This window comes from Mirounga angustirostris, unplaced genomic scaffold (assembly GCF_029215605.1).
Source record: "Mirounga angustirostris isolate CCGP_5_RB_7025 unplaced genomic scaffold, mMirAng1.0.hap1 SCAF_10, whole genome shotgun sequence".
Classification (NCBI taxonomy): Eukaryota; Metazoa; Chordata; class Mammalia; order Carnivora; family Phocidae; genus Mirounga; species Mirounga angustirostris.
Window position 1 is genome coordinate 35,153,260 of NW_026991718.1, and position 22,572 is coordinate 35,175,831.

Genomic DNA, 22,572 nt, shown 5'->3' on the forward strand with positions numbered 1-22,572 from the left:
TCAGAGGGAGAAGCAGACTCCCCGCTGAGCAGGGAGCCCGATGCGGGACTCGATCCCGGGACTCCAGGATCACGACCTGAGCCGAAGGCAGTCACTTAACCAACTGAGCCACCCAGGCACCCCAGAAGTTTTTATTTTGAAGTAGTCCCAATAGTTTATTCGTATTTTCACTTTCTTGAATAATCATAAATTTAGCTTTTGATAAAATCTTGCTTTTATACAAATCTATGGATACAGTCAACTTTAAGTTAGTTGATTTTGAAAAAAATTTTCTCTAAATTTCAATAATACTGTTTTCCTTATAAAATGTATTCTATTGTGTTAATATATACTCAAATTATCAGGTAAGTATTTCTTACAGAATGTGATCTGTACAAAAAGAATAAAGCCGTAGTGATAATGTGACAGTTACTTTTGGTTCTGTCATTTTATTCAGGTCATCAAGGAGGTCCATCAGATTCAGTGGGAAGCTGAGGGTCAAGGGCCACCACTGTCAGGCTGCATTCTTTCTTATTTCACCCAAGAAGTCATAGGTCTGCTCTGAAATGTCAAAAGGTTCATGGACTCCATCTGGCGACAGCAGAGCTTGGAGGGCGCCCTCGTTTTCTTGGTTTTGCTTAAGGAAGTCAGCAATAACCTTCCACCGGGCAGCCTCGGTCTCCTCTTCTGCCCATCTGAACGGGGGCAGGAGTGTGGAATGCAGAAGAGGGACCACACAGTCGTGGTAAACCAGGAGAAACATGGCCTTCAGGAACTCTCTGTCTCTCTGGGAAAACATCACCACCACAAATAAATGTGAAATGATCTATATCAATACTTTTTAAGTGTTACATACTATGAACTCTGTAAACTAAAATCCATCTAAGGGGTGAGGTGGAGGGTGCCATTAGTGTCTGGCAAGTAACTGGCTCTGAACCAGCTACTCAGTCGGGGAAACCGCACTCTCTGAAGTGGAAGCAAGCAAGAATCACTATGGAGGAGAGATGAGCTATTCTCCCTGAGAGTCTGGGAGAGACTCGACACCAGGCCAGTGAGTCTCCTAAGCTCCCCTGAGGGTGTCTCACACATTCCACTGAGGACACTGGGGTGCTGAAATCTAGTTCTGGTGACAAGGGTGTGGTTCCAGGTGAACATAACTAAAACACAATGTGAAGTCGGCTGTATGCACTTAATTAGATTACAGCATATCAGAGACAATGTCACGTTGATATAAGTGAAGGGTGGCATGAAATCCAGAGAAGGAGACCCGAGGAGTAAGAATGTGCAGACCTTCTCCAGACAGCAAAAGTACCGCAGTATGGACACAACCAGTCCACCCCTGACACTGACAGGCTGGGGTAGGACTCTCAGGGAGCATGGAAGTCTGAAGGTGGAGATATCTATATGCAGCAGATCTACATATGGATACTGCCCCTCCAAGCAACCGTGTGTCGGGGGGGGGCGCAATTTCTACAGGCCTGAGGCCCAGCATCTTGTCCACTGCTGCCTTAGAAAAGCATTAAACTTGCCTGTTTTAGCAAAGGTCAAGTGTAGACACTACTGGTCAAATGGAAGCTCAAATAAGGATACAACACACTTTTACAATACATAGTGTGTGTGTCTGTGTGTGGACATACACATATATTATATATAATAAACAGTTTATGTTTCTTAAAATTTTTAGGAGTTTTAGTTTGCTCTCCCATGTTCCTTGTAGATAATTAACATTCTAGACTTGAAGTCCAAAAACCATGGACCATAAGTCAAATGCAGCCCACTACCTCTTTCTGTAAACAAAGTTTTAGAGAAACACAGCCACGCTCAGAGTTCACATGTAGTCTGTAGCTGGCTTTGTGCTGCCATGGCAGAGTTGAGTGTTGTACCAGAGTGGTGTATGTAAGGTCTCTTATCATAATTTATTGATAACACAATCAGACTCAAAAATAGTTACTATGTGGCTCTTTACAGAAAAAGTTTGTCAACTCTGGATGGGAGCAGTGAAGCCATTACTCACTGGTTAATACAAGCTCTGTTTGGTAATCACCAAGCTTCCACGGTAATGTAAGCATGAGCCATACATTTTTTCAATGTATTACACTGGGTAGGCCAATTTTCCTTTTCCTTCTCCTTACATGATATGGACTTTGAGAGCTAGAGGAATTTTTTAAAGTAAGAGAAATATGATAGCCAACTGGAGACTTTGTTTAGAAACTTCTCCTCAAATAATACTCAGTGATCTGCAATGATTGTTTTGATCAAGTGTTTCTTTTCACACTGGGACTCGCTCACCCATACCTTCTTGGAACATGTCTCTGCAACGACGATGGCACAGTTTAACTGATTAAGAGGGATTATGACTATGGCTACTTTGGCTAAGACAGAAGCATTATTAGCATGTGTAAGCAAGCAGTGAGCCCTGCAAATATTTAGTTTAGCGTGGAAAATCACATTACCTTCTCTGATCTTTTTAATGTGCTTTCTTTCTCAGCCCATGAACTCTAAAAAGCAAATAAATATGTTATATTAATACCAGTATTCATAAGCCTTTGCCACACTTCTGCAATTTCACGGTAATTAGACATATGGACAGGGTTAAAAACGCTGTACGGAACCTACGCATATAAATAGTGAATCTGTAGGCACCTACAGATTCTGCTAACGACCAGAACCAGACCCACAGGGCGGTGAAAGCTACCGGAAGCATCATGATTCTTCTAAGTCGAAACTAATTTAAGAACAGAATCAGTGAAACACGAACATATCCATGCAAAATGCAGAAACATAGCACCTGAACAGTAAAATACTATTAAGGTTTTAAGGTCAGACGGTAATGAGAATAGAGAATTCTGCCAAATACCATACTTCTCTGCAATTCTGTCTGCTGTGATGATGACGGGGGCCAGGAGGAGATGAAATGAAGTACAACTTTGCAAGTAAATATCCCCATCTGTTCATAAAACTTCACACAAGCTTCTTTAAAGAAGTTAAAAACAAACCAAGTGCAATTAATCCCACAGAAATATGAATTGAAGACATTCTCAGCACCAGTTCTGGGCAACCTGTGAGCGGGGGGCGGCGGGGGGAGGGCGGGAATGTGCCCACTACTCTAGGCTCCGTTTTTGCCTGCCTGCAGGGATTCTCCTGTTGGTGCCTGATTTCATGGATTCCATGAAAGCATCAGCCCTTGTCTCAGTGGGGAGGCCCTGGGGTGAAGATGACACATGGCACCAAGAACAAGATTCTCCATGAAATGAAGGAGAAATTTCCTACCAAGAGATCACAGGCTGTGCCCCTAATGAGCCACGTCTTGGGATGGTCCCATTTACCATGATCTGTTACCATGAATGGTCAGTTATTACCATGAAATAACCACCTTATGAGACTGTGGTCCACCACCTTATTGACTGCTGCACCTGTGGGTCCTGGAGAGTTTGAAGAGGACCCTTAGAGAGCCAGGGTGCTTTACCAAACAGGCAGGTACTATTATTATTATTATTATTATTATTATTATTATTATTATTATTAAAACACCACCAACAAACTACACTTAGCTAAGTTGATGCTAGGAGGCTCACACACTTCATGATAGAAACTTTAAAAGGTATCTGGCTTCACATGACTATCACTTAGCAACTTTAGACTTAACATCTGATAAAATGTACCTACTGTTTGTTGTGTCAAGGTCTCACTTTATTTTTCACTGAGCTACCAGCAAGCAGTAAGGTGTTTCACTTATAGTAACTCAGTGTCGAACAGCAAATGTACGTGTGTGTGTGTGTGTGTGTGTGTGTGTGTGTTGGGGGGTCACTACTATACACCAAGATCCACTTCTTCCTTCCTTCTGGAGCAAACAGAAGACGCCATCTCCCAGCTCTCTTGAAGTTAAGTGGGGCCTTGTGACTGGTTCTGGCCAACGAAATGTGAGTAGAAATGGCCTATGCCACCTCAGGGCAAAGGCAGTGGAAAGTCCAAGGACAATCCTCTATTCTCTCTTTCCCTTCATGTGCAACTGGCAACAGAGAAGCCACCTGTTCTAGATGACGCTATGAGGAAGTGGCGCCTCCACTAGCCTGCATCCTTGGGTGACTATGGAGCACGGTCTTCCACTGATCCATGCTGGAAAGGTACCATGAGCGAGAAATTAACCTGTATTAGCTACCACCTCACAGGCCAGCTTATCCTAAGTAACATGGTATGCCATGAAGACAGGGCTCAAGAGTATAGAAATAAAGCGCTCTTTTTTATTTTTATTATTTATTGTACAAATAATTAACTGTGGAAAAGTTAATACAGATAAACAACTCATGATCCAGACGTAATCAGTATTACCTTTCTAGAGTATATTCTTCCAGATAGTTTTACAGGCAGATATATAAATGTAAATATATATATTTAAATACACTTACTACAACTCAAATGATTTTTTTTCACTTTAATAATGTGTATGAACAACTTCACCTATGTGCCTTTTCTTGAGCCAGTGGCGCATCTGGACGCACCCAGACTGACCTGCAGTGCACTTGCCTGGGCTATCTGCTCATCAAGAAATGCAGAATTTAGACTAGCTTAGTGCTAAAGCTCCAGATTCTATGAGTGTTACACACCTGGAGAAAATGCCAGCACCTACACGGGGCCGTAGCCACAGTGAGCTCTCGCAAAATACTTGTCGAATGAATCAGTGGACTTCTGTTCTGTATAATGAATAGATATTACGATACTAATGATTTTATAGGGGGAAAAAAGAGAAATTCTGCATTATCTAATGCTAGTGCCAAATGAACTTGTCTGAAATTATGGACAGTCATATGCCATTAAGTCTTTTTGCAGAAAACTTCATTATTACTGTTGACACGCCAAACCTAGCCAAACCATCACATGAAATCAGCTTCAAAATCTTTGTAAAAATCTTTGCCGGTGATTGCTTCCTCCTTCCATTTCTCTGTCAGGCCCACAGGACCTCTGTCCTTACTGACAGGAATCACCTGCTAGCGTAGCTCATCTCCCTCCTGTATGGGTACTTTTCTGCCTGTGTGTCAGAGGCTTTCCAAAAGCAGAACCCTGTACAGATTATCCACCGTCTCCCATACACACTCTTTCCTGGCAATGTGAAGACTCAGATCCACTTTGCCCCCCTGCAGATGGCATTCTACATGCCAAATTGGATCCTTTGCTCTTCTTAAGAGCAAATAGAATACTCTCTATTCCTTCCTGCTTTAAAGTGTTGGCTCATGCTGATCCTTCTACCTGTAATTTCTTTTTTAAAATGTTTTATTTTTTTTTTATTTTTTATTTTTTAAAGATTTTATTTATTTATTTATTTGAGAGAGAAACAGCATGAGAGGGGATAGGGTCAGAGGGAGAAGCAGGCTCCCCGCTGAGCCGGGAGCCCGATGTGGGACTCGATCCCAGGACTCCGGGATCATGACCTGAGCCGAAGGCAGTCACTTAACCGAATGAGCCACCCAGGCGCCCCCTGTAATTTCTTCCCTCCCATCTCAGCATGTCAAAATCCGACTTGGCCCCAGCTTTTTATTAGGTCTATCTCACCGAGGACCTCTTATGAAACAGGTTCCTGATCCTCATTTGCTGCCCTCTTTAAATCTTCAAGGACCTGATGGCACTTATCATGGTATCTGAGTACTGCCTTGCAGGCACAATGGACTCCTAATATTTGCTGACTCTGACATATTAAGTTCAAAAAATGGCTGAAAATTAGAGATTTCATATGGTTGAAACTAATATCCAGTTGCTATTTCATATAGCAGACAGTATATGTTGAATTAAAATAAAAAATTATATGCATGCCCTGATTCTCTTCTGAGAGCTCAGTTGATTTACCTAACAAACCATTTTGGATTTTTGCTCTTAGGACACAATCCGTGGCCATCTTAAGTCAAGGAATAAACAACAGGCAAGAGATTGCAGCAGCGTGCATAGCAGGTACTCCATCTGCTTATTGGGGCAGGGAAGGCAGTCTTGGGAAGTAACATTCATACTAAGGAAGGAAGGATGAGACCAAGTTAACTAGACAATGGGCAGGGGTCGGGAGACACTGTCCAAACAGGAAAAAAACCCCAAAGCAACCCCAGAGCAGGTATCGGAATTCACTAACATGGTGTGTTTCACCAATTTCAGAGCCCACCAGGTTTCCATCACGGTGTGGTGCCACCTACCCTGAGTGCGTCCATCATGTCAGGCTGTTCCAAGAGCTTGGGGAAGGTGGCCAACACTGGGTTACTAATTAAGTCTGAAACACCAAAGAACAAAAAGGATTTTATATAAACTGCGCCCAATGTATCTGACTGCAACAGCCATAAAAACATTCATTCAGACAAAAATTATTGTGCCACATAATTTATTGATAACACATGCTACACACTTTAACCTCTAGGAGGGCTCAAAGCTGTCTGCTCAACCTCCATCCACACCTATATTCATACCGCAGGGAGTTCTGAAATGAGTCTTGTGCCAAGTAGATAGAGCTTTTAGGGAGAAACTAAAGTGGCTCTGAACAGAATAAAACTAGAAAATTTTGTTCTTTCTTTGTCATTTCCCAATCTCTTTCCTCCTTATGATGTAACTGTGGTATGGTAAAAGGAACTAGTTAGAGAACTAATATAACTCAACACCAAAAAGCCAAATAATCCAATTAAAAAATGGGCAGAAGACATAAACAGACATTTCTCTGAAGAAGACATACAGATGGCCAACAGACACATGAAAAGATGCTCAATATAACTAATCATCAAGGACAAATCAAAATCAAAACCACAGTGAGAAGGGCGCCTGGGTGGCTCAGTCAGTTAAGCGTGCAACTCTTGATTTCAGCTCAGATCATGATCTCAGGGTCGTGAGATCAAGCCCTGTATCGGGCTCTGTGCTGGGTGTGGAGTCTGCTTAAGATTGTCTCTGTCCCTCTCCATTTGTCCCTCCCCCACCCACTTGCACTCTTTCTCTCTCTCTCTAAAAAAAACAAAAAACCACGAGATATCACCTCGTACCTGTCACAATGGCTAAAATAAAAAACACAAGAAATGACAAGTACCGGCAAGGATGTGGAAAAAATGGAATTTTTGTGGGATATTGGTGGGAATGCAAATTGGTGCAGACACTGTAGGAAAAAGTTCTTCAAAAAATTAAAAATGGAATTATCATATGATCCAGCAATTCCACTAGTGGGTATTTACCCAAAGAATCTGAAAACACTAATTTGAAAAGATACATGTGCCCCCATGTTTACTGCAGCATTATTCACAATAGACAAATTACGGAAGCAGCCCCATATCCATAGACTGATGAATGGATAAAGAAGAGATACACACACACACACACACAGAGGAATATTATTCAGGAATAAAAAAGAATGAAATCTTGCCATCTGCAACAACTTGGATGGATCTAGAAGGTATAATGCTAAGCAAAATAAGTCAGTCAGAGAAAGACAAATCCCATATGATTTCACTCATATGTGGAATTTAAGAAACAAAACAAATGAACAAAGAAAAAAGAGATGAATGAGAAATAGACTCTTAACTATAGAGAACAGATGGTTACCAGAGAGGAGGTGGATGGGGGAAGGGTGAAATAGATGAAGGGTATGAAGTGTACACTTATCGCAATGAGCACTGAGTAATATATAGAATTGTTGAATCACTATACGGTACACCCGAAACTAACATAACACTGTATGTTAACTATACTGGAATTAAAAAAAAAAAAAAAAAAGAACCAGCTAGGAAGCACCCCTGCTCTTAGAAGGCTGAGCAGGAACCAATAAGTGCCGGGGGGATAGGAGACCCGGGGCAGGCTGCTCAGGCCTGACTCCAGTCCACCAGAGCTCAGGGAAGGACCCCAGAACTGGTGTTGGGGTCAATGGATGGTGGTGGATGAAAATGAAAGGAATCAGGAGTTGAGGATTTTAGCCATAGGCCTAAATATTGTGTAGGAGAATACTGATATTCCACCATAAATAATGGCACGTGAAAGACCTGTGCAAAGAAGCACAGCAGGAAGGACACTCTTGAAATGGCATGGGCAATACAGTCTACTGTCTTGTTTCCTCAGTAGAGAAAAATCCTTCCTCTAGGCCTTACCAGGTTTATTCTGATGGTCAGATTCAAATGATGACAATGGTTCTGAGTAATCTCCTTCCCAACAAAAAAGCTAGTAAGCCTTATCCTCTCTAAGAAGCCATATCATTCACGAAGTTTTTCTAGAGTCACTGAAATAAATTCAAAGGCAAGTGATGATGAAAAAGCTTAAAGTGTCCTTCCCTTGGAGTTATAATTATTCCTTGAGAAATGGTGGTACTTCCCTGATACAGAGTTCCATTTCTATCTCCCTATCAGGTGCTAAGTCCCCTGGAAAGGACTCCTGTCTAACCATGAACTCTACTTATGCACGAGTGCTAAGCCATCATAGGGTTCTGGGTCTTACTCACCCTGCTCCAGCCACACTGGCCCGCTTTCAACTGCGATCCCTCCAACATACTTGGGTGGTCTTGCTCCGGGAGTTTGGATAATGGCCCCTCTGCCCAGACATGCTCTTCCCGCACACCTCTAACTCCTCTCTCAGGTCTTATCTTAATATTACTTGCCTACAGACTTCCCTGAGGTCTTCCTAGTGTATGCTCATGTTGGCTTTCTTCCTTTAGAACACTTATTTTAGAAGGTTGAAAAGGATTATTCATATAATTTTGTGTTTGAAGTCTGTCACTCAACCAGGGTAGGGATGCCCACGCCTGTCACGTCCATCACGGGGCCTCGTACAATGGCTGGCATATAGGAGGCACTCAGTACATATCTGCTTACTGAGTCACTGAGTTCAAAGACTCTTCATTAAAATTAAACTGGCTTTTTTTTTTTTTAAGATTTTAGTTATTTATTCCAGGGGAGGGGGAGGGAGGGGCAGAGGAAGAGGGACAAGCAGACTCTGTACTGAGCGTGGAGCCCAATGCGGGGCTCAGTCCCAGGACGCTGAGATCATGACCTGAGCCAAAACCAAGAGTTGGATGCTTAACCGACCGAGCCACCCAGGCGCCCCCAGAGGCAATTCTTATAACACATGTATATCTCTTTGCAAGTTCAATCATGTGCCACAAGTCATTATTTTTTTTAAATTATTTTTTAACAGTTTACTGGGAAAAAGTTTCAAGCTCACAAAGAAGTTGTAAGAATAAAAATAGAACACCTGAATATCTCTTACCTGTATTCAATTTTTCCTAATTTGTTGATATTTATTTTTATTTATTTATTTTTTTTAAATTTGTTGATATTTAAACTGCATGCATTAAGAACCAGTTATTTTGGATGATTTTGGTCTCTTCCCAAAAAGATGATGTATATGCCAAACATGTGGTAAAAACAGGTTATTCAAGACATTGAGGGAAAATATGATTATATCTGAGTTTTAGGATCTTAAATTTCCAGAATTTGTAATGTGAAAATATGCATATTGTAAAGAACTGAATATATACTGAGCTCACACAGGATATACACAAGTGCACAGTGGAGTACAATGCTGTGCATTTGAGGTAATTTATTCACATTGATGCAATTCGATATATTTTATTCCAAATGTCACCTTCAGAAGCAGAAGATAAAGGATGGCATAGGTTACATTTACTCAAAGCATGATGCATTACTGTACATAAGGAAACTGCAAAGACCCTTACCAGCACTTTGCATGCTCATCCTGTCTTTCAGGAGTACATCTCCAAGAATTTGGCGATAAAATATCAACAAATGAATGGAACACATACTTCCAATTAATGTTTCTGGCAGTAAACTGTTAAAGAAGAAGAACATGTATTCATTAAACAACCCCCTACAATCCAACCTACAATGTTTTTAAAATATATACTTACTACTTTAATGAACAGTTCCAAGTTTTGCTTCATTATTGAAAAAACTGTTCTACAATTTTAAAGAAAATTTCCACTATAAGTTGCCTACAGTAAACCTCAGAAAACTAATATTTTTCTTTTTAAACTAATATTTCTATTGTACATCTTCAAGTCTGAACTCTGTTTTGCCATTCTTATGCTTCCATTTTAGCATATACACCCATGTTAAATGTTAAATAAAAAAGTCATCAATTATGTGTTTGGGGAAGAAAGGGACTAGTCAGCTACATGTTTTGACAAAGCCATGTGGCCACCCATCCCGATGTGATGAATGAAGAGGAAACAGGAGTTCAGACTGTTCATGGTGCCGGGTGGAACTTGGTAGGGTGTGGCAATCCGGACTGAATTCTGACTTTGCTTCTTCCTAGCTATTGTGGCTTTGGGTTAATTAATTATTGTCCTTGTGTTTTGGTTTCCTCATTTGTAGAATACAGACAGTAATACCTCCATTTCAGAGGCTTACTAAAAGGATTAAATTGAGCTAAGTGTGAAGTGCTTAATGTAATGCCTGCTCCAGAATAATGGCTCAAAAACCAAAGAAAATTTCAATATTGATGGTAAGTTGGTATCAGTTTAAAATAGATTATTATAACTTTAAGATGTTATATGTAATCCTCATGATAACCACAAAGAAAAAGTCTATAGAATATACACAAAGGAAATGAAAAAGGAATCAAAATGTGTCACTACAAAAAAATTAATCAAATACAAAGGAAGACATTAAGGGACGAAATGAGGCACAGTGCCCCAGAAGTCCCCCAGAAGATGTACAAAAAAAAACAAATAACAAAACAGCAATACTAAGTTGGTTCCTATCAGTTATTACTTTAAATATAAATGGATTAAACTCTCCAATCAAAAGACACAGATTGGCAGGGGAGCCTGGGTGGCTCAGTTGGTTAAGCGACTGCCTTCGGCTCAGGTCATGGTCCTGGACTCCCGGGATCGAGTCCCACATCGGGCTCCCTGCTCAGCAGGAGTCTGCTTCCCACTCTGACCCTCCTCCCTCCCCCCTCCCCCCATTCTCTCTCAAAATAAATAAAATCTTTAAAAAAAAAAAGACACAGATTGGCAGAATGAACAGAAAAACAGGATCTAACTCTATTCTATCTATAAGAAGCTCACTTTAGATCTATGGACACTCATAGGTTGAAAATGAAAGGATAAACAAAGACACTCCATGCAAATAGTAAACAAAAGAGAGCAGGGGTGGCTATAATAATATCAGACAAAATAGACTTTAAGTCAAAAAAACTGTTAAAAGAGACAAGGATATTATATGATGATAAAAGGGTCAATGCACCAAGAAGATATAAAAATTATAACACATGCAACAAATATTAGAGATCCTAAATATATGAAGCAGACATCAACAAAACTGAAAAGAGAAATACACAGATCTACAATCATAGTAGGAGACTCTATTACACCACTTTCAATAAAGAACAACCAGACAAAAGATCAGTAAGGAAATAGAAGACAACACTGTAGATCAGCTATAACTAAGACTTTTACAGAACACTTTGCTCAGTAATAGCAGAATACGCATTTTTCTCAAGTGTACATGGGACATTCTCCAGGACAGGCTACAATACCAGTCTTAGTGTTAGGCTGTTAGGCTACATATGTTAGGCTACAACACCAGTCTTAATAATTTAAAAGACTGAAATCATACGAAGTATCTTTCCTGATCACAGTGGAATGAAATAAGAAATCAACAGCAGAAGGAAAACTAGAAAATTCACAAATATATGGAGATTAAACATCACACTCTTAAGCAATCAATGGCTCAAAGAGGAACTCACAAAGAAAATGAGAAAGTATCTTGAGACAAATAAAATGAAAACATAACATACCAAAACTTATGGGATGCAATGAAGGCCGTGCTAAGAGGGAAAGTTTATAGTTATAAATGCTTACATTAATAAAGAAAGATCTCAAATCAACCACGTAACTTTAAACCTTAAGGAACTAGGAAAGAAAAAAACAAATGAAACCGAAGTGTAGCAAAAGGAAAGAAATAATAAAGATTAGAGTAGAGATGGACAAAACAGAACAGAAAACAACAGAGAGAATCAATGAAAACAAGAATTGGTTCTTAGCAAAGATCAACAAAATCGACACCTTTAACTAGAGGACTAAGAAAAAAAGAAGATTCAAGTTATAAAATCAGAAATGAAGAGATGTTACTACTGATTTTACAAAAATGGAAAAGGATTGTAAGACAGTACTATGAATAACTGTATATCCACAAGTTAGATAATCTAGATGAAATGGACAAATTCCTAGAAACACAAAACCTACCAAGGCTGAATCAGGAATAAATAGAAAATATGAATAGATTTACAACTAGTAAGGAGATTGAATCAATAATCAAAGACCTCCCAATGAATAAAACCCCACGACAGATGGCTTCACTGGTTTATATACACTATGAACAAATGGAATCTATTCCTGGAATGCAAGGACGGTTCAACATTAAAAAAATCAATCAATGTAATACACTACATTAACAGAATGAAGCAAAAACCCACATGATCTTCTCAACTGATGCTGAAAAAGAATTTGACAAAATTCAATACCTTTTCATAATAAAAACACTCAACAATCCTAGGAATAGAAGAAAACTACCTCCACATAATAAAGGCCATATATGAAAATCCCACAGCTAGCATCATATTCAATGGTGAAAGACCATAAACTTTTTCTCTAAGATCAGAAACAACACAGGGGGCGCCTGGGTGGCTCAGTTGGTTAAGCGACTGCCTTCGGCTCAGGTCATGATCCTGGAGTCCCTGGATTGAGTCCCGCATCGGGCTCCCTGCTCGGCAGGGAGCCTGCTTCTGCCTCTGACCCTCCCTCCTCTCATGTGCTCGCTCTCTCTCAATCTCTCTGTCTCAAATAAATAAATAAATAAAATCTTAAAAAAAAAAGAAAAGAAAAGAAACAACACAAGGATGCCTGCTTTCACCACTTTTATTCAATATAGTACTAGAAGTCCTAGCCAGAGCCCCAGGCAAGAAAAAGGAACAAAAGACATCCAAATTGGAAAAGAAGAAGTAAAATTATCTCTGTTCACAGACAACATGGTCTTATATGTAGAAAACCCTAAAGATTCCACAAAAAACTGTTCAAATAAACAAATTCAACCAAGCTGTAGGATATAAAATCAGCACACAAAAATTAGTCTTGCTTCCATACACCAATAATGAACAATTTGAAAAGAAAATTAAAACCAATTCCATATACAATAGCATCAAAAAGAAGAAAATACTTATAAAAATAGAAACAAAATTTCAATATTATTTCAAAAATAATAATCTGGAAACATGACAAGTGAGTGCTTTAAAATCCTGACACATGACATGCACTAAGTGCCTACTGGGCATGTATACTGAGCACAAGAGCTAACATTAGAATATACTCAAAAAAATGTCTTGAATCATTCTAAATATACATTTTCTAAATATTATTTTTAGAAATACATGAACTTGGGGCGCCTGGGTGGCTCAGTTGGTTAAGCAACTGCCTTCGGCTCAGGTCATGATCCTGGAGTCCCGGGATCGAGTCCCACATCGGGCTCCCTGCTCGGCAGGGAGCCTGCTTCTCCCTCTGATCCTCCCCCTCTCATGCTCTTTGTCTCCCATTCTCTCTCTCAGATAAAAAAAAAAAAAAATCTTAAAAAAAAAAAAAAAAGAAATACATGAACTCTGTCATTAAGCGATAAAGAATGACCACATAGGAAATCTTGAAAACCTTGCAAACCATGCCCTTTATCAAGGAGGAAAATATCTTCGGGCTAAGAAAAACCATCAAAAGTTAAAAAAGAGACTTTAACTTTTGTAAATTAATCCTTTAATTTCTAGAATAAGTATTTTAGAAGGGGACATTAGTTGCAGAGGTAATATTCAGGCTTCTAGCCTGGTGGAAGAGAACAGAGTAAGTGTAATCCCTAGGGTGGTACAGGAACAATGGATTCCCTAGAGGTAGCTTCATGGAATTTTGTAAGTATCCTTCACCACTTCCTAACCCCCGCATTTCTAGAAACATCCCCAAAATGCAAGAGAGGCTTTCTGACATTCATATAGGGCACGTGGCACACAAAGTTAGAAATCGTTGTTTTTCACCGCCGCTACGATGCCGGTCCTGTGTCTGACCTGGATTTCAAAGACTGGCTGCGGAGGACCAGTTAAGCTGCCTTGATGCCACCACATGTCTGCTCAGTGTTCAGCTGTGATCCCTCAGGCTTGTTCCACATCCTGCCCTCTGGTCTATGGTCCATTTGGGCAGTGTTTCAGCTGCATGCCCAAGCCATGGCTCATGCTGAAGAACAGCCAGTGATTTTGCTGGAGGAAGGGGTGTAACCTTCCTTCCATTTTTCCCTCTCCTCTCACAGACCCGTCTGCTCTGTCTGGTTGGCATTGCTGCCAGCTGCGGTGGAGGCCTTCGTTCCTCCCACAGGGTGGGCGCTCCCTTCCTTCTGGCACTTCCCCACAACATGAGGCAGGACTGCTGCACTTTATTAGTTTTCTTTGGGGAAATCCTCTGATTTTCCCAAACCCAAGATGAGCAGAAAGCTCCGGGCTATGGAGGTTGGCTAAGTTGAAGAAGTAAAAATATACTTCTTTCTGATCTCACAGATACACCAGCAAACTCTGATGGCGGAAGTGCAATGAACCTAATCATGGGCCCCAGGCTAGTAACACGATTACCTCATTTATTTTTAGAAACAATACAATGGAAGTGAAAGAGGGAAAAAAAGATGGGAGACATCAAAAAGGCAAAGACAAATAAGTTTATAGCAAATTTACACGCATGCACACAGCCTACTTTTACAGACCCGTATTTCTTGGGATTCTGAACTCATGCACTGGGAGTCTGGGTCGAAATTCAGAGCCTGCCCTCATCAGCGGCTTAAACGCATGCTTTTGGCCAAATCACATCAGGGTAAAACCCCACTGAAAAATAGCTCCAAAATTAGAATGGCATACTCTCAGTGAAACTGAAGGATCTCTTTGCTTCCTCTTTCATCTCCTACTGAGAGGGTGACCATGATTACAACTGTCTCCGCCAAAGGAATCTCACAGGCAGGATTCTGGTGCGGTTTCTTTGAAAAGGAGACAAGTCTACATTGGTTAATTTGCATTTTTGCGGGTCTCCGGACATCCAAGGGTACGCACACATAAGACTGCCGGCTGTGAGAGGGCAGTATGAAGACAACTAGCAAAGGAACTGGGGGAAAGTGGGCGGGAAGGCAAACTCTCTAGGCTTCCCACCATTGGGTCTGTGTGCATTGCTGTATCTTGCTTGGCATAATGTTAAAAGCCTCTGTCCTTTCTCCTTTAAGCAGAAGAGTCTGGCCAAACAAAAGTGGAGTTCTTAAGCAAGGGAGGGTGGGGAGAGAGGTGTGATGCACTTTTGGAGGAGAGGACGAGGGCTCTTGGTATCGTTACTTGTCTTCCTCTTCCATCCACTTGAAGGTGGCAGTCAGGGAAGGAGAGGGAACTGAGATGGATCAGTCTTGCTTCAGTCTCCACCTCCAGGGTGTGCAGGCTCAGGGCAGAGATGCCCAAAAGCACCCATGCTGGTGCCCAGCCTCTCACCCTGGACCCACAGCACAGCCTTCACACCACAGCTCATGGGCTCTGCAGTGAGGCAGGGGCGTCTGGATTCTCTGTGCCCATGGCCTGGTCTCTGTAGAGCCAGCCTGAGCCTAGGCCGCACCAGAGAGTTGCCCCAAGCCACACTTGCCACTACCAGGCATACACATTTCAGGATCATACAAAGTAGAGTGGCAATGCTCGGGTCCCCCTCTGGGCTCTAGGAGGAGAGAAGAGCACACACCAAGACAAGGTGGGGGACTTTAGGGACAGCAGGAGGCAGAACAGAGGTCCTAAGGTAGATTTCTACTTTGAAATTCTTTAGTAAACATTTTTTTTGGGTGCCTAGTGTGTGCTGTGATCAAACAAGCACCTTAGTTCCTGCAGTCCGGAGGGCAAGGACTCAGGACCCTTCTCTGAGAACCAGCATACAGAAGAACACTCACTGCTTTGGAAGCATGGGCCTGCCTACCTGACCTGTGCACCACCCAGACAAATCTGATCCCTAGATGGTAAAAAGTATCTTGGAACCAGTATTTGGGGCCAAAGCAACACTATTAAGAGCTGTACTTGAAAGACACACTTGGGAGTACTTGGGGAACTCTTGGAGGCTTACCCATGAGATGAGGAGTGGGAGGCTGAAGAAGCAGGAAGAATGAAGCCAAACAGGATTTTGGCTTTTCTTTTACAAAGACTGCTACTGTGCTTCTTTTTTCTAAATCTTGAAAAATAACAATTTTCCAAGGAAAGTCTGGCCAAAAAAGGGAATTTATAAGTGCTATAAACATCGGGGGGGGGGGGGGAGGGCAGTCAAGAGAATGAATAATATCCATGAACACATTATTAATGGTTATTGAAAGATTTAATTGTTAATACTAGAATTAGAAAACACATTTCAGTATCAGATATAAGAACAAGGAATATTTAAACTAAGGGCATGATCCAGAATGAGAAAAGCAACAATTCAGGAGGATATGCCAAGTTTTCATCTCTTACTCTGTTTCTTGGTGATCAGCAAGAAGCAGGTCGCGGTGGGACAGGCCAACTTCATCAGTTTCTGCTCCCAGGCCCTGCTCTTCCCTTCCACCTCTTGTCCACTATATGCCCTCTGTGTTAGGTTCCTTTTCTCCATGGCTTCCTATCTTCACATGTGCACAGCTCTCCCATCCTTCAAAGCCTATTTCAAATCCCTCCTGATCTTACCAGCTACACAGCACATCTTCATTTAAACAAATTTATGACATACAGCACCATGGACCTGGAATTATATTTGCATTTATCTATAATATGATAATAATAATAGTAAATAATTATAGCTAACACTTACTTTATTTTACTCTGTGCCATATACTATAAAAACAATCTAAGTGTTTTATATACTTTCTTTTCATTAAACCTCATTATAGCTTCATGGGGTTGATATTATTATGCCCATTTAAAAGATGTAGACATTGGGATCCTGAGAAAGATAGTTAAATGACTTGTCCAAGAGGCTACTGAGTTGGAAGGTGACAGATCTGGGACCCTACTAGTGTAAAAGTTCCTTGAAATAGGTGAAGGGGATTAAGAGTACATTTATTGTGATGTATGGAATGTACGGAATTGTTAAATCACTATATTGTACACCTGAGATGACTATAACACCGTATGTTAATTATACTGGAATAAAAAATCTAAAAAGAGCTCTATAAATCAATAAAAGAAAATTAACTAAAAAGTAAAATAAATTTTAAAAAGCTCCCTGAAGAGGGGCGCCTGGGTGGCTCAGTCATTAAGCGTCTGCCTTCGGCTCATGTCATGATCCCAGGGTCCTGGGATGGAGCCTTGCATCGGGCTCCCTGCTCTGTGGGAAGCCTGCTTCTCCCTCTTCCACCCCCCCTGCTTGTGTTCCCTTTCTCGCTGTCTCTCTCTCTCTCTGTCAAATAAATAAATAAAATCTTTAAAAAGAAAGAAAAAAAGAAAAAGAAAAAGAAAAAAAAGCTCCCTGAAGAAAATGCAAATTAAAACCACCAGGAGATACCATTACTCACTTATTAAAATGGCCAAAATAGAAAAAAATGGATAATACCAAGAATATGCCTAATTGGAACTTTCATACATTGCTGCTGGGGGTATAAAATGCTATAGCTATTTTGGAAAACAATTTGGCAGTTTCTTTTTTTTTTTTTTTTAAAGATTTTATTTATTTATTTGACAGATAGAGAGCACAAGTAGGCAGAGAGGCAGGCAGAGGGAGAGAGAGAAGCAGACTCCCCGCTGAGCGGGGAGCCCGACGCGGGGCTCGATCCCAGGACTTCAGGATCATGACCTGAGCCGAAGGCAGCCGCTCAACCGACTGAGCCACCCAGGCGCCCCAACAATTTGGCAGTTTCTTATAAAATTAGAAGGACACCAGATGATGCAGCAATCCCGCTCCTAGGTATTTATACCTCTGAAAAATAAAGTCATATGGCCACACACAAAAAACCTGTATGCAAATATTTAGAGTGGCTTTATTCATAATTGCCCAAACTTAGAAACAACCCAGATGTCTATCAGTCAGTGAATGGATAAATGCATTATGGTATATCCATCAAATGAAATAATATTTAGAACAAAAAAGAACAACTTCTACTACGTGCAATGGCATGGATGACTCTCAAATGCAGCAGTATGCTGGGTGAAAGAAACCAGACCTAGTAGGCTACATACTGAATGACTCCATATGTATGACATTCTGGAAAAGACAAAACTGCTGGGAATACAAATGGCCAACAGACACATGAAAAAATGTTCAACATCACTCGGCATCAGGGAAATACAAATCAAAACCACAGTGAGACACCACTTCACACCAGTCAGCATGGCTAATGTTAACAACTCAGGAAACAACAAATGTTAGCGAGGATGTGGATAAAGGGGAACCCTTTTGCATTGTTGGTGGGAATGAAAACTGTGCAGCCACTCTGGAAAACAGTATGGAAGTTCCTCAAAAGTTAAAAATAGAACTACTGGGTATTTATCCAAAGGATAAAAAAATGCTGATTCGAAGGGGCACCTGCACCCTGATGTTTATAGCAGTGATGTCCACAATAGCCAAGCTATGGAAAGATGTTCATCGACTGATGAATTGATAAAGAAGATGTGGTGTATATATACAATGGAATTTACTCAGCCATCAAAAAATGAAATCTTACCATTTGCAACAACGTGAATGGAACTAGAAGGTAGTATGCTAAGCAAAATAAGTCAATCAGAGAAAGGCAATTATCATATGGTTTCACTCATATGTGGAATTTAGGAAACAAAACAGAGGATCATAGGGGAAGGGAGGGAAAAATAAAATAAGACAAAATCAGAGAGGGAGACAAACCATGAGAGGCTCTTAACTACAGGAAACAAACTGAGGGGTGCTGGAAGGGAGGTGGGTGAGGGGATGGGGTAACTGGGTGACGGGCATTAAGGAGGGCATTTGATGTAAGGAGCCCTGGGTATTATATGCAACTGATGAATCACTAAACTCTACCTCTGAGACTAAAAACTAAAAAATGAAAACTGAAAAACAAAAAACAAACTGCGGGAAAAGAAGACAGATGAGTGGCTGCCTGAGGCTGAGGCTGGGGAGCTGACCACAAAGCAGACAGCTGTTTAGAGTGATGGGAATGTTCTTCATCTTGGTTGTGGTGGTAGTTACACGACTGTATACACTGGTCAAGACTCAGAGAACTGTAAACCAAAAAAGGTAAGTTTTATTGCATGGAAATTATACCTTAACTAACCTGATATTTAAAAAAGGTTCCCTGACGACAGGATTGTGGATGGCAAGCCCGATTTAGCCAAGTTTCTCTACTATTTCTGACCAAATGTATCACTTGAACTAACCAGTAAACAAAAGCGTAAGCTGATTTGAATTTTCCTACCATTCCATTTCCTTGCTGATCCTCAGCAGATGAATTAATGAGGAACAAACTAACCGACAAAAGATGATCAAGCAGGAGGAGAAGCCAAAAGCAGAGATGGTCTCTAGACGCCGAAGGGCCTCAAGTTCACTGGCCAGGTAAGTGGGTACCAACCTCAGCGAGTCTCTTGATCTTCTGTTCAAAGATCTCAGTTTTACTAGGAGTTGAGGCTGCCTTCTCATTGTCATCATCTGATGGAAAACACTCCCATGTGCTTTAAAAAAATAAATAAATAAATGTCAAAACTTGGAAGTGCTTGAGACAGTGAGTATAATAAAACAAAGTACTTTTTACAATAAAACAAAGATTTGGGGTAAAAATAGTAATTGTATGAAAAGCAGGAGTCCCTCACATGCCCTAAATGAGCTGATAAAGAGATAAAGCATGGCGTTAAAGCCTCCCGGCCTCCCTAAGTACCCCTGGAGCTGCCACTACACCAGAAGCTTCAACAGCACCGCTGCCAGATATTATAAAGAGATAAAGGGAGTTTAAAAAAGCATGCCTGACTCCAGGCAGATCCAACTGCTTCCCAGGTCCTAAGCCCTTCCCTGTTCCAAGAAGCTGGGACAGGCATCACCAGGGCAGCAGCAATGCTATGTGTTCTAAGTTATGAAACAAGGAGAGTTCCAAATCTCTCAGGAGCTGAGCTCTGCAAGGCAAGGATCGGATCTGTCTTACTCTCCATTTTCCCATTATTTAGCACAGTGCCTGGTCAATGAATATATTAAAAGATGCTCAATATTTGTGGAAGGCAACTCGGCATGTGTACCACAATTTGAAATGTCTACGTCCTTTAGCCCAGCAACAGGCAACCTGGGAGTTAGTCTATGTCATTAACTCTGTGGCGGTCACAAGTTATCAGCCCAGTGTTCAAGGAGAAGGCATTAATGAATGGTCCTCATTCTATCTATCTATCACCTTATCTAAGAAGCACTTAGATAAAAGTGACTAGGATTTTACTATCAAATGACTTATTTTTAAAAATGTGAATTCAAGTGAAGAATGTTATGCTTATTAGAATATAGCTCTCTTTGCTGATGCATATTCTGTGTACTTTCTCAGGGAAGGAGAGAAATCAATGCCTAAGAGCTGTACCTCTTCTGGATATTGAAGGGTCCACTTCAACACCTTTTTCATAAGGGGTGCCACCATTCAAGAAGAGTTCATACGTTCTACAAAAGAATAGCAAAAAACCACGTGTTTCTATTTTGAAACACTGAAATCAGTAGTGAAATATTTTTTAGCACAGATAACATTCCCAGACATTTTATTTGTTTCATTGCTAAATGAGAATAAAAGTTGTTGATTCCTCTGTGAGGTATTACCTCAGTAAATAAAGTTTCTTTCTTAACTTTGAACTATAGAAAATACATTTTTCCCCATTAAAATGAGAAAAATTAATTGATGCCATTAAAGTGTTTTGACTTTAATGATTTACATTAATGAATGTATTAATGATGTATTTTAAATGTATTTTTCAAATGCTTAAATGGCATAGAAATGATAAGTAAAAAACAAAACAGGGGCACCTGGGTGGGTCAGTCAGTTAAGTGTCTGCCTTTGGCTCAGGTCATGATCTCAGGGTCCTGGGATCCGCCTAGTGGAGTCTGCTTTTCCCTTTCCCTCTGCCACTCCCTCTGCTCTTGCTCTCTCTTTCTCAAATAAATAAAATCTTAAAAAAAAAAGCCAAAACCAAAAAAACCCCGAAACATCCCTCCCCATCCCATCCCCTCTAGTCTGGTAAGGCCCTTGCCCTACCTTTTTCTATGCAAATGCAAACAAATATATATATATACACAGTAAATCTCAAAACTGACACATTTTCTTTCAAAGTTGCATATTACCTAAGTATAGAAAGTATAAGATAAAAGTCCTCTTTAATCCCACTGCATTACCTCCCTAGTTCTGTGCCTCAGAGGCAACCTCTGGGAACACTTTACATAGGCCCGCCCACATATACACACAAATACAGTTTTTCATGAAAAAAAATGGAGCCATAGTACACATACTATTCTGCAACTTGCTTTTTCCATATCATAATATACACTGGAAATATTTCAGTGTCAATACATGGGCTTCTACCTCATTTAGAAAAATAGCTGTGACTTACCTTTTGGAAAGATGGAGTAAACACCCTTTACCCTCCCACTAGGTACAGCTAAAAACCCTAGACATTCTTAAAAACAAAACAAAACAAATTTAAATCACAAGCAGACTGGACTTTTACGTTCTGGGAGGCCGTGCCCTTCTCCCTATCACCGGGATGATGTCAGAGAAGGACAAGTGGAGCCCGGACTTTTACCTCTGCCCTGTGGTGAAGAGGCCATGCCCGCCCCTGGGGTGTAAGGAGAAGTCACAGAAGGCAGGGAGCATTATCTGAATCAATCCTCATAATAACCCTTTGGGGTAGGAACTATTACAATCTCCCATTTTAAAAAGAGGAAATTGGGGCTTGCAGGCAAGGAACCTGGAACTTGGCTTACAGTTACACAGACAGAGCCAGGCCGAGAGCCCTGAATGTTATAATTCCAAACCTTGGATCTTAATTACCATCCTGATGACTGCCCATGTGTCTCTCTTCTGTGAATTTCTTGTTTGTATCCTAGACTTAGATTTTTTTGTGTATGCCCATTTAAAAACTTGGACTATCTTTTTCTTATTCATTTTTGAGAACCCATTTTATATTAGGGATAATAATCTGACCATTCTGTATATAATGCAGATATTTGGTACCAGTCTGCCTTTTGGTTTTAAGTTTTAAATTTGTTTACAGTGACTGCCATTACAATTTCAGTGTATCACCTATAGGAGAAAGGTAGAGTCACAGAGGACCTGGGGACCCTGGACTTAGCTTTTCCACTCTGGAGAGAATCAGGTTCTGTTTCAGCACTGTGAAATGTGCTAATACCACAGGAATTTACTGAAAAATATTCTCAGCAGAGAGTAAACATCTTTTATTATTTATTTATTTATTTTTTGAGAGAGAAAAAGAGTGAGTGAGTGAGCGAGCAGGGGTGGGAGAAGAGCAGAGGGAGAGGGAGAGAGAATCCCAAGCAGGCTCCACGCTCAGCGCAGAGCCCAATGCAGGGCTCAATCTCACCACCCTGAGTTCATAACCTGAGCCAAAACCGAGTTGGATGCTCACCCAACT

The 22,572-nt window shown here is 40.7% G+C and overlaps 1 protein-coding gene across 5 annotated transcripts in view; it reads right to left on the reverse strand.

Moving 5' to 3' along the window:
* Positions 1-413: 413 nt before the first annotated feature.
* Positions 414-22,572, reverse strand: part of NPHP1 (nephrocystin 1) — a 54,261-nt gene continuing 32,102 nt past the window's right edge. For 4 of the 5 annotated variants that reach the window (XM_064572193.1, XM_064572191.1, XM_054509713.2 and 1 more), the window contains 6 exons: positions 20,517-20,593; positions 19,536-19,635; positions 9,653-9,765; positions 6,153-6,226; positions 2,433-2,477; positions 414-766 (listed from right to left, as the gene is read on the reverse strand). In XM_064572193.1, the coding sequence (XP_064428263.1) occupies positions 494-766; positions 2,433-2,477; positions 6,153-6,226; positions 9,653-9,765; positions 19,536-19,635; positions 20,517-20,593 (682 nt within the window). In that variant the 3' untranslated portion in view covers positions 414-493. Of the gene's footprint in view, positions 767-2,432; positions 2,478-6,152; positions 6,227-9,652; positions 9,766-17,396; positions 19,189-19,535; positions 19,636-20,516; positions 20,594-22,572 lie in introns of those variants that run through there. The other variant, XM_064572192.1, reaches the window with a different exon arrangement.